Source organism: Daucus carota, chromosome 5, assembly GCF_001625215.2.
Source record: "Daucus carota subsp. sativus chromosome 5, DH1 v3.0, whole genome shotgun sequence".
Taxonomy (NCBI): domain Eukaryota; kingdom Viridiplantae; phylum Streptophyta; class Magnoliopsida; order Apiales; family Apiaceae; genus Daucus; species Daucus carota.
In genome coordinates this window covers 25,873,731-25,886,152 of record NC_030385.2, presented here as the reverse complement: position 1 = coordinate 25,886,152, position 12,422 = coordinate 25,873,731, and the positions used below count along the sequence as shown (strand labels likewise).

At 33.0% G+C, this 12,422-nt stretch overlaps 2 protein-coding genes across 2 annotated transcripts; one reads left to right on the top strand and one right to left on the bottom strand.

The window, feature by feature from the left end:
- Nucleotides 1-2,064: 2,064 nt before the first annotated feature.
- Nucleotides 2,065-3,102, bottom strand: LOC108221484 (uncharacterized). Its single transcript, XM_064093944.1, has one exon. The coding sequence runs from the start codon at nt 3,100-3,102 to the stop codon at nt 2,065-2,067; it is 1,038 nt and encodes a 345-aa protein (XP_063950014.1).
- Nucleotides 3,103-8,593: 5,491 nt separating this feature from the next.
- LOC108221483 (cytochrome P450 724B1) lies at nt 8,594-11,869 on the top strand. Its single transcript, XM_017395357.2, has 9 exons — nt 8,594-9,007; nt 9,080-9,404; nt 9,562-9,714; nt 9,911-10,177; nt 10,441-10,530; nt 10,626-10,704; nt 10,924-11,030; nt 11,370-11,491; nt 11,649-11,869. The coding sequence occupies exons 1-9, from the start codon at nt 8,727-8,729 to the stop codon at nt 11,767-11,769; spliced, it is 1,545 nt and encodes a 514-aa protein (XP_017250846.2). The 5' UTR covers nt 8,594-8,726; the 3' UTR covers nt 11,770-11,869.
- The last annotated feature ends 553 nt before the right edge of the window (nt 11,870-12,422 follow it).

Sequence of the window (12,422 nt, the reverse complement as noted above, 5' to 3'; positions counted from 1 at the left end):
TTTTCTATGTCTACATTCATCAATTGATTTTGGTTCAAGATCTTCAGGATCCATCATTATATCAAGTGCTACATTATATGAGAAATATTCGTCAATGATAGTATCATTTCGGTTCCACCTTTTTCCCGTAACGACATAATTTACTGAGATCTCTTCCGTATCAACACTTTCAGGTACCTGTTCCTCTTCAGCAGTATCGTTTATCATATCATGGGCCTCTTCTGGAGTCTCTGCTGGAGATTTTATTTCATCTATTTGGGCATCATCATATTTTGCTCCTTTTCTTTTTCGAGGATTTTTATCTTTGGAACCGATTGGTCTTCCTCGCTTCATGCGAGGTCTTGACTCATTTGCTTTGATAATTTGTCCTTCAGGGACTTCAATTTTTGCAGGAGCATTTGCAGCTGGTATGTGTGACTTAGTCACTCTATTGATATCATTGAATGCATCAGGCAACTGATTTGCTATGCCTTGTAAATGAATTATTCTCTGAACTTCTTGTTCACATTGGTTTGTACGAGGATCAAAAGTGTTCAATGTTGATGCATTCCATGTAATTTCTTTCTCCAGCTGCTTATTTTCTCCCCCTGATTTTGGGAAAATTTTAGTTTCTCCCCCTAATTTTGGAAAAATATTTTCATCAAAATGACAGCCGGCAAATCTTGCAGTAAATAAATCACCCGTCGTTGGTTCAAGATATTTTATTATTGAGGGAGATTCATAACCGACATATATTCCCAACTTTCTTTGAGGACCCATCTTTGTGCGTTGTGGTGGGGCAATTGGGACGTATACCGCACACCCAAATGTTCTAAGATGGGAAATATTAGGCTCTCTTCCGGAGGCCAATTGCAAGGGAGAGAATTTGTGATAGCTTGTAGGTCTGATGCGTACAAGTGCTGCTGCATGTAAAATGGCATGTCCCCAAACTGTAACGGGTAGATTTGTTTTCATAAGTAATGGTCTAGCAATCAATTGGAGTCTTTTAATAAATGATTCTGCAAGACCATTTTGTGTATGAACATGAGCTACAGGATGTTCAACTCGTATCCCAATTGATGCACAAAACTCATTAAAAGCTTTTGATGTGAATTCTCCGGCATTATCTAATCGAATTGTTCCAATATTATAATCCGAGAATTGTGCCCTTATTCGGATTATTTGTGCAAGTAGTCTCGCAAACGCCAGGTTGCGAGATGATAATAAGCACACATGTGACCACCTAGTTGATGCATCTATCAATACCATGAAATATTTAAATGGTCCACATGATGGGTGAATGGGACCACATATATCACCCTGTATTCTTTCTAAAAATTTAGGAGATTCTGTTCCAATTTTTGCTAAGGAGGGCCTGATAATTAATTTTCCCTGAGAACAAGCAGCACAAGAGAATTCTCTAGTTTGAAAAATCTTCTGATTTTTTAATTGATGCCCGTGTGAATTCTCAATAATTTTCCGCATCATAATTGACCCAGGATGGCCTAGCCGATCATGCCATATAACAAAATTATTTTTGTCCGTAAACTTCTGGTTTACTGTGGCATTTACTTCAATATTTCGAATATTGGTATAGTATAATCCGGAAGAAAAGGCTGGCAATTCTTCTATAACACATTTGCTACCCGAAGTGATACTTGTAATATAAAGAAATTCTTTATCCCCTTTATTCACCGTTTCAACATGATATCCATTTCTACGGATATCCTTAAAACTTAATAAATTTCTTTGTGACTTTGGGGAGAACAATGCATCATTTATCATAAACTTTGTTCCTTCGGGTAGTAATATAGTAGCTCTTCCGGAGCCTTCTATCAATTTTATACTCCCAGAAATTGTGCATACATTGCCTTCATATTTGTTTAAAGAGGTGAAATATTTTTCATTTTTAAGTATAGTGTGAGTAGTGGCGCTATCTACGAGACAAATATCTTCCTCTTTTGCTACGTGCCCAATTCGAGACATATTGCTTCAATATTAGATAAATATCTATTAGTAAAAGTGATAATCATTAGAAAGAAACACAAACATAATATAAGCGAAACAAAAGGTACATAATATATTTTAGTTATCATTCAGAGTAGTAGGATTCTCATAAAAGTCAGCTGCATCTAAATACGTCATTTTGAGGAGGTCGTCAGCGTGCTCGTTCTCTCCACAAACCAAATTTGTTTCGACATTCTTTCCCTTGTCTTTGAGTGATGCTTGGTAAAGTTCAACCAAGTGTTTTGGCGTACGACAGGTACGCGACCAATGCCCCTTCACTCCACATCTATAACATGTACTTTCAACAACCCCTTTTCCTTTATCTTTATTAATATTGTTCTCCAACTTCGGGTTGGGATTAGATGTATCATTCTTGAAAATAGGATAATTATGGATTTTATATCCACGACCACGGGTTCCTTGTCCACGAGCAAAACCACGTCCACGTCCTCGTCCGCGATTACCACTTCTTCCACGCCCGCCACCTCGTCCACGCCCATAATTGTATGTTGCCGCATTCGCTTCAGGGAATGGGCGAGATCCAGTTGGGCGAGACTCATGATTCTTCATCAAAAGTTTATTATTTTGTTCAGCAACAAGAAGACAAGAAATCAAATCTGAATATTTTGTAAAACCTTTTTCACGATATTGTTGCTGGAGGACTACATCTGAGGCATGAAAGGTTGAGAAAGTTTTTTCTAACATATCCGCATCAGTAATATTTTCTCCGCACAATTTTAATTGAGAACTTATTTTAAAAAGTGCGGAGTTATATTCACTGACGGTTTTGAAATCTTGCAGCCTCAGATGCATCCAATCATAACGAGCTTTTGGAAGAATCACGGTCTTTTGATGATCATACCTATCCTTTAAACTTTTCCACAATTCAAGTGGATTTTTTACTGTCAGATATTCACTTTTAAGTGCTTCATGAAGATGGCGGCGAAGAAAGATCATAGCTTTTGCGCGGTTTGACTCGGTCTCTTGATTTTCCTCTTTAATTGTATTTCCGAGCCCTTGTGCAGCCAAGTGAATTTCAATATCCAATATCCATGACAAGTAATTCTTTCCCGTAATATCAAGAGCCTCGAATTCAAGTTTTGTAAAGTTTGACATATTGTAAACTATACAAAAATGTTAGTAAAATATATTAAACAAACAGAATGATTATAAAACTAATAAATCACAAGTGCAATCTCAAAAATTAACCAAGCTAATACAGATTAAAATATCAAGTCTCATCATGCAATAATAATAAAAGATTATCAATAAAATTACTCTAATAATTTTAGTTACTTTCTAAACTATAATGCACATACAATAATGACTAAAATAAAATTAATAGAAGATAACCTATAAAATTTTTATTCTTATTCTTAAAGATTTTTTTTTTCTTTGAATATACGCACGGAAACTATAGTTACTCCGGTGACCTAGCCAACTACCCAAAGCATAGGATATACATCAAAAAGAACACCACGTAATAAAATCACAGCGGCCAGAGAATCATTAACCAAATTCTTGGTTTTTAACATACTAGAGTTGCATCATTCCTTAAAGGTAGCATATAATTATTCACTAAATATTATTTAGTAGCAAAAATGTTCAAGAGGTGACGACATGTTGAACTATAATAGCATACAAATTGAACTTGGTGACATAAAAAAAAATGTGCATAAAAAAATTTAGCCTGGCAAACCATGTTTGTCACAGATAAACTAGTTACCCACATTAATCAAATATTTTTTTTTTTCGTAACCATCAAATGTGCTTGCATGTGACAACGCTAAAAAAAACGTGTGTGATCAAACTTTAGTATGAATGAGATATAAGAGATTGTGCCTCTAAATCTTTAAGCAAACTACTAAACTTCTTGAACGAGCAATTCGTGCTGATAACGTATTAGAAATATATTGTATATATTATATATAAGATAAATATGAGAGAGAAGCCATTGTATTTCATTTCAAGTGTGTCAATTACAAGATGACTTGAGACCTATTTATAGGCTCACTAGAACACATGTAGAGAAATCCAAAAGCCAAAGTACATGAATTTGAAAAGCCAAAGGTCAAGAGTTATGCCTTTGGAAAGATCAAGAGGTTGCTCTAGAAAAATCTAGAGACATCCATATTATAACAAATAACATGTACTATATTTTTCTTTTTTCTTTTTAGGAGGAAGTGGCCCTTCTCTTCTTTAAATGTAACATTATTTGTCTCGTGTATTATCTACTATATGATCTTTTTTTTTTGAAACTATCTACTATGTGATCTCTTAAGAAAAATTAATTTGAAATGAGACTTGACTAGAGTTTCTGCTACGATACATGTTATTTTACAATTTCAAAAATCTTTTCTATCAAATGCGTTTAAACGTGCAAACATGATATGTTTAGTAGGATTTGGTTGCAACTGCTAATAAATAGATTTGGACGATATATGTGATAAAATATTACGAATAGTGACTTTATATAGAGTAAATAAAAAAGTGATAACAGCGCTATAAATACGAGGAAGTATTAGTATATCATTAAGTATTGATAATATGTTGGACTGTTTGAAAATTAGCGGTTAACTATTAAGGATTGAATTAGATGTTTTGACTAGCTGATTATAGTAGATGTTTTAATTAACGGATTAAATCAATTGTATCTCGTAAAACTGTTTGGTAATAGTTGATTGATTAGTTTTTTCTGACACAAAACAAAACTTTTAACCAAAAAAACTCCTTAAAATAGTTTTTTCAAAATTAGATTTTAGATTCTAAAATTTATTTCAATCCACTGACTGCTAATTAAACCTATAAATCATCCCAAATCTCAAACTTCCAATGAGATTGAAATTTGGTGAGGCAAGTTATACATCAATTTCAAGTTCTACCCGGGATTGTGTGTCAACATATTTGCATCCTAAAATAACGCACAACTTAAAAGATAATTCTCAATATAAAAATATAATCGTGTAATTATCTAATTGGTAAAAAGTATATAATTTAAGTTTATATTATTTTATTTTTTAATATTATACTCCCTCTATCTCATTTTAAGTGTCCTGTTTTGACTTTCAACGGTCAAACTGACCAATTTTTGACCAAGCATAAAAAACAAAATTGTTATTATTTTAAAAAACTAAAAATTACATTTTTATTGTATATTGTATGTGCTTTATAAAGACACAATTCTTCTTAATTTTTAAACATTATATTATATCTGTAAATCACAGTCAAAATTTGGTCAATTTGATCATTCAAAAGTCAAACAGGGATGGAGGGAGTATATAGTTGAATGATTATTAATAGTGCTAAGAACTTATTTATATTTTTTGAAGAATAATACAACATCAAAATGACACTACATACTAACGGTCCCTAGCTTAAATATATAATTAAATTATTTTGACATTTTTTGAATAAATTCAAAAGACACTCAAAGAAGAAGCAATACAGCCACATGGAAGGTTTTCAAGGTGTTCGGAATGTCTTTGTTGAATTATTATCATTCACCCAAGACAAACGAAGCACATTTTGCAAAATATTCTTGTATGGGGTCGCTCAACAATTTTGATGGACCATCCAATATGACCAACACTAGATTATCCTTTATCCATATCATTCCCTCCCCGTGTCTCGGACCATTCTAAAATTTTAATCGAGAACATTAATGAGGCATGCAGTCTCGTTTCTCAGAGATATACACACTGCGCGCGCGGCCCTAGTTCAGTGGTGAGTGGCGAGCTAAATGCCTAGTAGTACTCTCTGTTTTATTCATCTGCGTTCGTTATTTTTGGATATTTTTAAATATTATTTTAAAATATAACTTTCTAATATATTTTTAAATTACTTTTTCCGAATAAAAAATCTGATGTTTAAAATTCTATTACAAAAATAAGAATTTTAGAAAAATCTTATAAAATTATCTATACTATCTATTATCTATCTATCTATCTATACTATAATAAGCCAACATGACTATAATTGGTCGTCGTACAAAATTTTGGTTTGGTCATGTTGGTTTGGTGATTCATTTTATAACTAAAAGTCTGCTACACATAGAGTTCTCGTAGTCTTACATCTCTAAACAGTTTGATATACTACAAGATAAAAACTCCACCATTATGACATTATTCTTTTAAATATAATTTATAATTAGTTAAGAATAAAAAAATAAATTTACTATCATTAATATATATTATTATTATATAATAATTAATAATTAGCTTAAAATTATATAGCCGCCCGTGCTTTGCACAGGTTTAAAGCTAGTATTTTATATATATTGAAATGTGTGTAAATAATAAACGTATAAAATTGGCGAGATGGAGGGAGTATGTAACTAGCTTTAGAGTTTTGTGCCGCACTGCACATTAGTCGTGCCCGCAGGATGCGCGACCCACATCGCCCAGACGATGACGGATCTGATTTTGCTGAAAAATGAAAAAAATTGAATCGAAAAACATTTTTATTGAATAGAATTTATCGATCAGATATCACATTTGCTAGCCAAATACCAGATTAGTTGTTAAAACATTAGTAAAATTGTCGAAGAAAACTAAAAAGAGAACTAACTAAAAAATCTTGTTCTCGTAATAGTAATATTATTCCAAGTGACAACCACAAAATCTCTTAATCAGAGAATTAGTATTTTTTCAGGGTTTTGTAGTTTATGAAATCAGAGGTTTTGTAGTAAAATTTGGATTAAAATTCTTGACGTCTGAAAGAAATATTCGGATAAAAACAAAAAATCGCGAATCTAAGAAAGAAAAAGAGAATTTTCATTTAAAAAAATTTACCGACCAAAGTTCATGCAGAGATGGGCTGAAAATTTGGTCATATTGAAAAACTGAAAAAAAACGTAGCTAAAACACACAAGATTTATGGAAAGGAAGAAAAAAAGACGGAGAGAAAGGGAGGATGAAAAGAAGGAATCAAATGTCAGGCAACAAAACAAAGTTATCTAGAATGACACAATCGTTAATTAGCGATAAAATAAAATCGTCTAATACGATAAAAATCATTAACTATGACATTCTTTCAAAACGAACATAAATAATTTAAGTAGATGATACAAAAAATAATTAGCTATCTAAATAATGAAAAAGTGATACCAATCGAAAGATAATAAAATAAAGATTACGATTTTGTGATCAATTTGACTGGAAATGAAGAGATTTCAAGAGAAAATTGAATTAAAAATAAGAATTTTGTGACTATAAGAGAGAAAAAATAGGATTGCTGAAAAGTAGAACATGGATCTAAGATGAACATTTTTTTAGGTAAATATATAGGGATGGGCATTCTCCCGCCCCGCTCACTCCTGAGCCGATCCCCGCCCTGTTCGGGTCGGGGATTCGGGAAAATTTTCGGGAGCGGGGCGGGGATCGGGGAAAATTTTAAAAAAAATTCGGGGATCGGGGCGTGGTAGGGGATTCGTGTCTCCCCGCTCCGATCCCCGACCCCGATTATATATATATAATAATATATTTATATATGGTTATATATATTATACTAAATAAATTATTAAAAATAGATACCTTTTATATTATGAAAATTAAAAAATAAACTTTATCCTTTATTGAATCAATTATAATTATATTATAATATAATATATTTTAGAATTGTCGATTATAATATGATTTGATGCTGAAAATATGAGATAATATCATTTTATTAGTATATTAGGAGTTAGTAGTTTGCTTTTTTATTAAAAAGTATATTATATTACAAAGTTATTATTATTTTATTAAAAAATATATTTCCCCAAATCCCCGCGGAGATCCCCGTTCCCTGTTCGGGGCGGGGATCTGGGAGGAAAATAATCCCCGTTCGGGGTCGGGGAAAAAGATTGAGTTCGGGGATAGTACTCCCCGACCCCGAAGTGCCCCCGTGCCCATCCCTATAAATATAATACATATGATAACTAATAATTAACTTGGTTGTATAATTAAGATGATTAGTGTGTATATATAGGGGTCTATTACATTACAAATTTTTATTCAAATAAAAACTAAAAAACTTATTTATCACATTGAAATATATCAAATAAGGTATGAAAATTGATTATTGAGAGATTAAGAAAAATACAGTGAAGTCGGATTTCAAAAAAGTGAATCGACTGATGAGAAAAATCAAATTAAAAACGGAGGGATTCTATGCAATGAGTGTGGAATGGCCAGCATGGTGAATTCGACGGGACCATTAGATCGTATTGATATTGATGTAATGACTTAAATTAGTTTGTAATTTTTATATGATTTTTATTTGTATTTGAACACTAGTACGCGCACACATATATAATATTTCAAATTTTTAATAAAAAATATCGACCGGTAAATTTTAATATCAAATATTTATTACTAAATTTATTTAAATTATAATTTGTGTGAATGGGTAAAATTGAAGTTCCAATTGCATATATGTTATAATAGTTTAGTTTAGTGATGTAAAATATTTGAAATTGCTCATCATCTGGTTAATTAAATAATTATCATTTTTTATTTTGTGAACAAACATTAATAAACATTAAGATAAATTAGTTGTTCCCGATTTCTCACCACTTGAGTCCATCTTTTTAAGCATGTTGAGACTTGAGTCATTCCTATGTTGTAGTTTATTAGTATACTATACGCTGTCCTCTGGCCACTGTATATAATCCGTCAAAGCTGGCTCCATGATTCTATAAATAACTAGTTTCATCACTTGCATAGTTGCATCTAACCATCTATATCTCTATATATAAGTACATGCAACACAGCACAATAGAAGTAGAAGCGATCAAATACAATAAGTCCGTTTCGATGATGACTTGTGGCTTTTGGTTGGTGATGCTCCTAGGTGTTCTCATGTCTCTGATAGGAGTAGGACTCATTACAAACCATTTTTTACCTTTGTTGTTATCAAAGCTTAATGGCTATGTACTTCCAAAAGGGACTTTTAGCTGGCCTCTTCTTGGTGAAACCCTCTCTTTTCTCAACCCTCATCCATCCAATTCTATTGGCACTTTTCTTCAGCTCCATTGCTCTAAGTAAGAACTTTACAAAATCTGTTTTTTTTTTTTAACATGTGTAAATGCTAAATAAATAAATAATATTTGCAGGTATGGGAAAGTGTTCAAGTCCCATCTGTTCTTGACACCAACCATAGTGTCTTGTGATGAGGAGCTCAACTACTTGATCCTACAGAATGAAGACAAGTTGTTTCAGTGTAGCTATCCAAAGCCCATCCATGGAGTGCTGGGGAGCTTGTCAATGCTAGTGGCAGTGGGTGACACTCACAAGAGGCTTAGGAGTGTGGCTCTGTCTCTTGTCACAACCACAAAATCAAACCCTCAATTCTTGAGTGACATTGAGAACACTGCTATTCAGATTTTGGATTCTTGGAAACACAAAAAGCAAATCCTCTTCTGTGAAGAGGCTAGAAAGGTGCATGTCCCTAGCTACCTACTATTCATCTTTTCTTTCAAGTACATATTTTTGTTCATTTTACACTCCTAATAAGAAAGTACTACATCTTTGGTAATTAGATTAGTGTGAATAGCACAGTCAAAAAAATCTGACAAAATCTTTTTGGGTGCCACAGTTTACATTCACTGTAATAGTAAAACAGGTGCTAGGGTTAAGCCCTGATGACCCACAAACCTCAGGAATCCTCAAGGATTTTCTTACCTTCATGAAAGGGCTCATTTCACTTCCACTATACATTCCTGGGACTCCTTATGCAAGAGCTGTTAAGGTATATTTAATTCCATTTTTCAATCTGTTTACTTTCAAGTCACTCTGAGGAGAAAGTGGATTAAAAGTGTTGTGAATGAAATATGTAATATAATATAAATATTAGTCATGGAAAAACATAGTATTATAATGGTTATATGGAAAGAAGGCATGTGATGATGTGATTATTATCTGCTTTTATCCACATATCTTTACAGGCTAGAAGAAGAATAGCATCTACTGTCAAAGCAATTATTGAGGAAAGAAGGAAGAATAGTACTACTGCTCCAAGTTCATCACAAGATAGCAGCACAAGGGGTTTTGATTTCTTAGAGATCCTCTTATGTGTTGATGCCTTATCTGAAGATGAAAAAGTTAGCTTTGTTCTTGATTCTCTACTTGGTGGTTATGAAACCACTTCTTTGTTGATGGCCATGGTGGTTCACTTCCTTGATCAGTCCACTACTGCACTTGAACATTTAAAGGTCATACAAATTTAATCCATTCTCCTATTTATACTCTATTTACCAAGCGAATATTATACTAGAAGATCGAATCTGGTTCATTAATCTCAACACCGCGGATAGGCCTTTACCACAAGGCTGTCGTACAATCCTCTGATATAATTCAAAATTGTCAATAATATTGATTGTAGGCGCCGTATCTTAATATATTAAGCAAAGTTATAATATTCTCCCCGTGCTAACTTTATTTGCTTGGCATATATCTTGTTAATTTACGTATGTAGTTGGAGCATCAGAATATAAGAAACATGAAGAATATCAACGATGTTTCTTTGAACTGGGAAGACTATAAGAAAATGGAATTCACACAACATGTAAGTGAAGAATATATATAAGTACCTTGAGATATCCCTTTTGAGTGATTACTAAATTATAAACTAATCTTATGATTACTTAATTTGCTTTTTAGGTCATCAATGAAGCTTTAAGGTACGGGAACGTTGTCAAGTTTGTGCACCGAAAGGCTCTTAAAGATGTTAAGTTTAAAGGTACTTGTGAGAATAATACGAACTCCACTTAATAATCTGCATAGTTTAAATTGCAAACAATATTTTAAACATGTAAAATTGCTTTAATTATGGATCCATATCAATCATGCATGCATGAGCTATTCTATCATTCTGCAAGCTTTTTTTACAACCTTTATTTAGGAAGAGAAAAAGGAGAGAAGAAAATGGGTCCTATTAACTTGCTTTTATATTTCACAGATTTTGTAATTCCATCAGGATGGCAAGTCCTACCAGTTCTCAGTGCAGTCCATTTAGACAAGACTCTCCATGCAGACGCTTCCCAATTTCATCCTTGGAGATGGGAGGTACTGAATTCACATACAAATCCATCATTTCAGATAGGCATAGTTAGTTACTTGATAGGGGTATGAGAATTGAACTCGGTGGATCCCCCTTAACCACTAGATTGTCCATTGATACTCGTCGTATTAGATTACTGTTTAAATTTTGCTAGTTTGAATACTCAAGTTTTTACAAGGTTAACTTGTTTTACGAGGAAGTAAATCAATTTTCCCTCTATACAAAAAGTTCCAATGAAAATCAGAAAGCAGGTTACTGGTATGATGGTATCTAACATATTTGTGGATGATCTGATAAGTAATTACCATAAGCAGTTAACAAATTAAATAAATTTTGATCTTCAGAATCAAGAACAAACTTGCAAGAAGTTCACCCCTTTTGGTGGGGGAACAAGATGCTGCCCTGGCTCTGAACTTGCTAAAGTTGAAGTTGCATTCTTCCTCCACCACCTTGTACAAAAGTTCAGGTAATTAGCCTTATGTTGTCGCTATCATTTAAACTTCAGACAGAGAGACAAAAAATGTTTATCCTAATAATGCTATGTTAGCAACCTCTCTGAAGCTGAAATTAATTTTTCTAATCACTGACAAAATAATGGGAGCACTACCATGTATGTTGTGCAGATGGAGAACAGAATGTGGTGACTTACCTTTTGCATACCCATATGTAGAATTCCCAAGGGGTTTGCCACTATATGTTGAGGAGATTGAATCTAACGGCGCTGTCGATAAAAAGGAAAATTAAGGCCTTTCTTCAATTTAATTTTGTTTCCTAGAAAACTATGAAGTATTGTAATATATGATTTTCTCACTAGTATATATATAAATCAGATGTTTTTATGTTCCATTGTTTCCATTTTGATTTCCATTCCTAAGTCTGCATCACAGTTCATAGAGTTCAGTGGCCGTGGAAAATAAAGGTGCCTAAAAGGCACAAAAATCTGATCAAACACTGCAAATGACAAACTATTGAGTTAATGTGGCAGAAGAACTTGTATTTGGTCAAGTGGTATATAAACTTTATAGGATTACAAGTAATTGTGTTGCTATGTTGGTCAGTTCTCCAGAAACACAAGGAAGAGTTAAAAGAAGAAACTACACTGAAGAAAGTAGTTAAAGAAGCTTCATTTTATCCTTGAACTGCCTTGACAGCAACATAATTTGTCACATAATGCTTACTGACTGTCTGGACACTTCGGTTGCGTTTACTTGGATGGAACGGAATGGAGGAGAATGGAATGGAATTTAGCTCTAAATTGGGGTGTTGGAGAAAATGTTTATAATGTTCATTCATTCCATCATTCCATTCCAAAACTTGAACTAGAAATCTAATCCACTTCTTCACTACAATCTTACCATAAGAAATTAAACTCAGTCATATTTAGTTACTACCTTCTC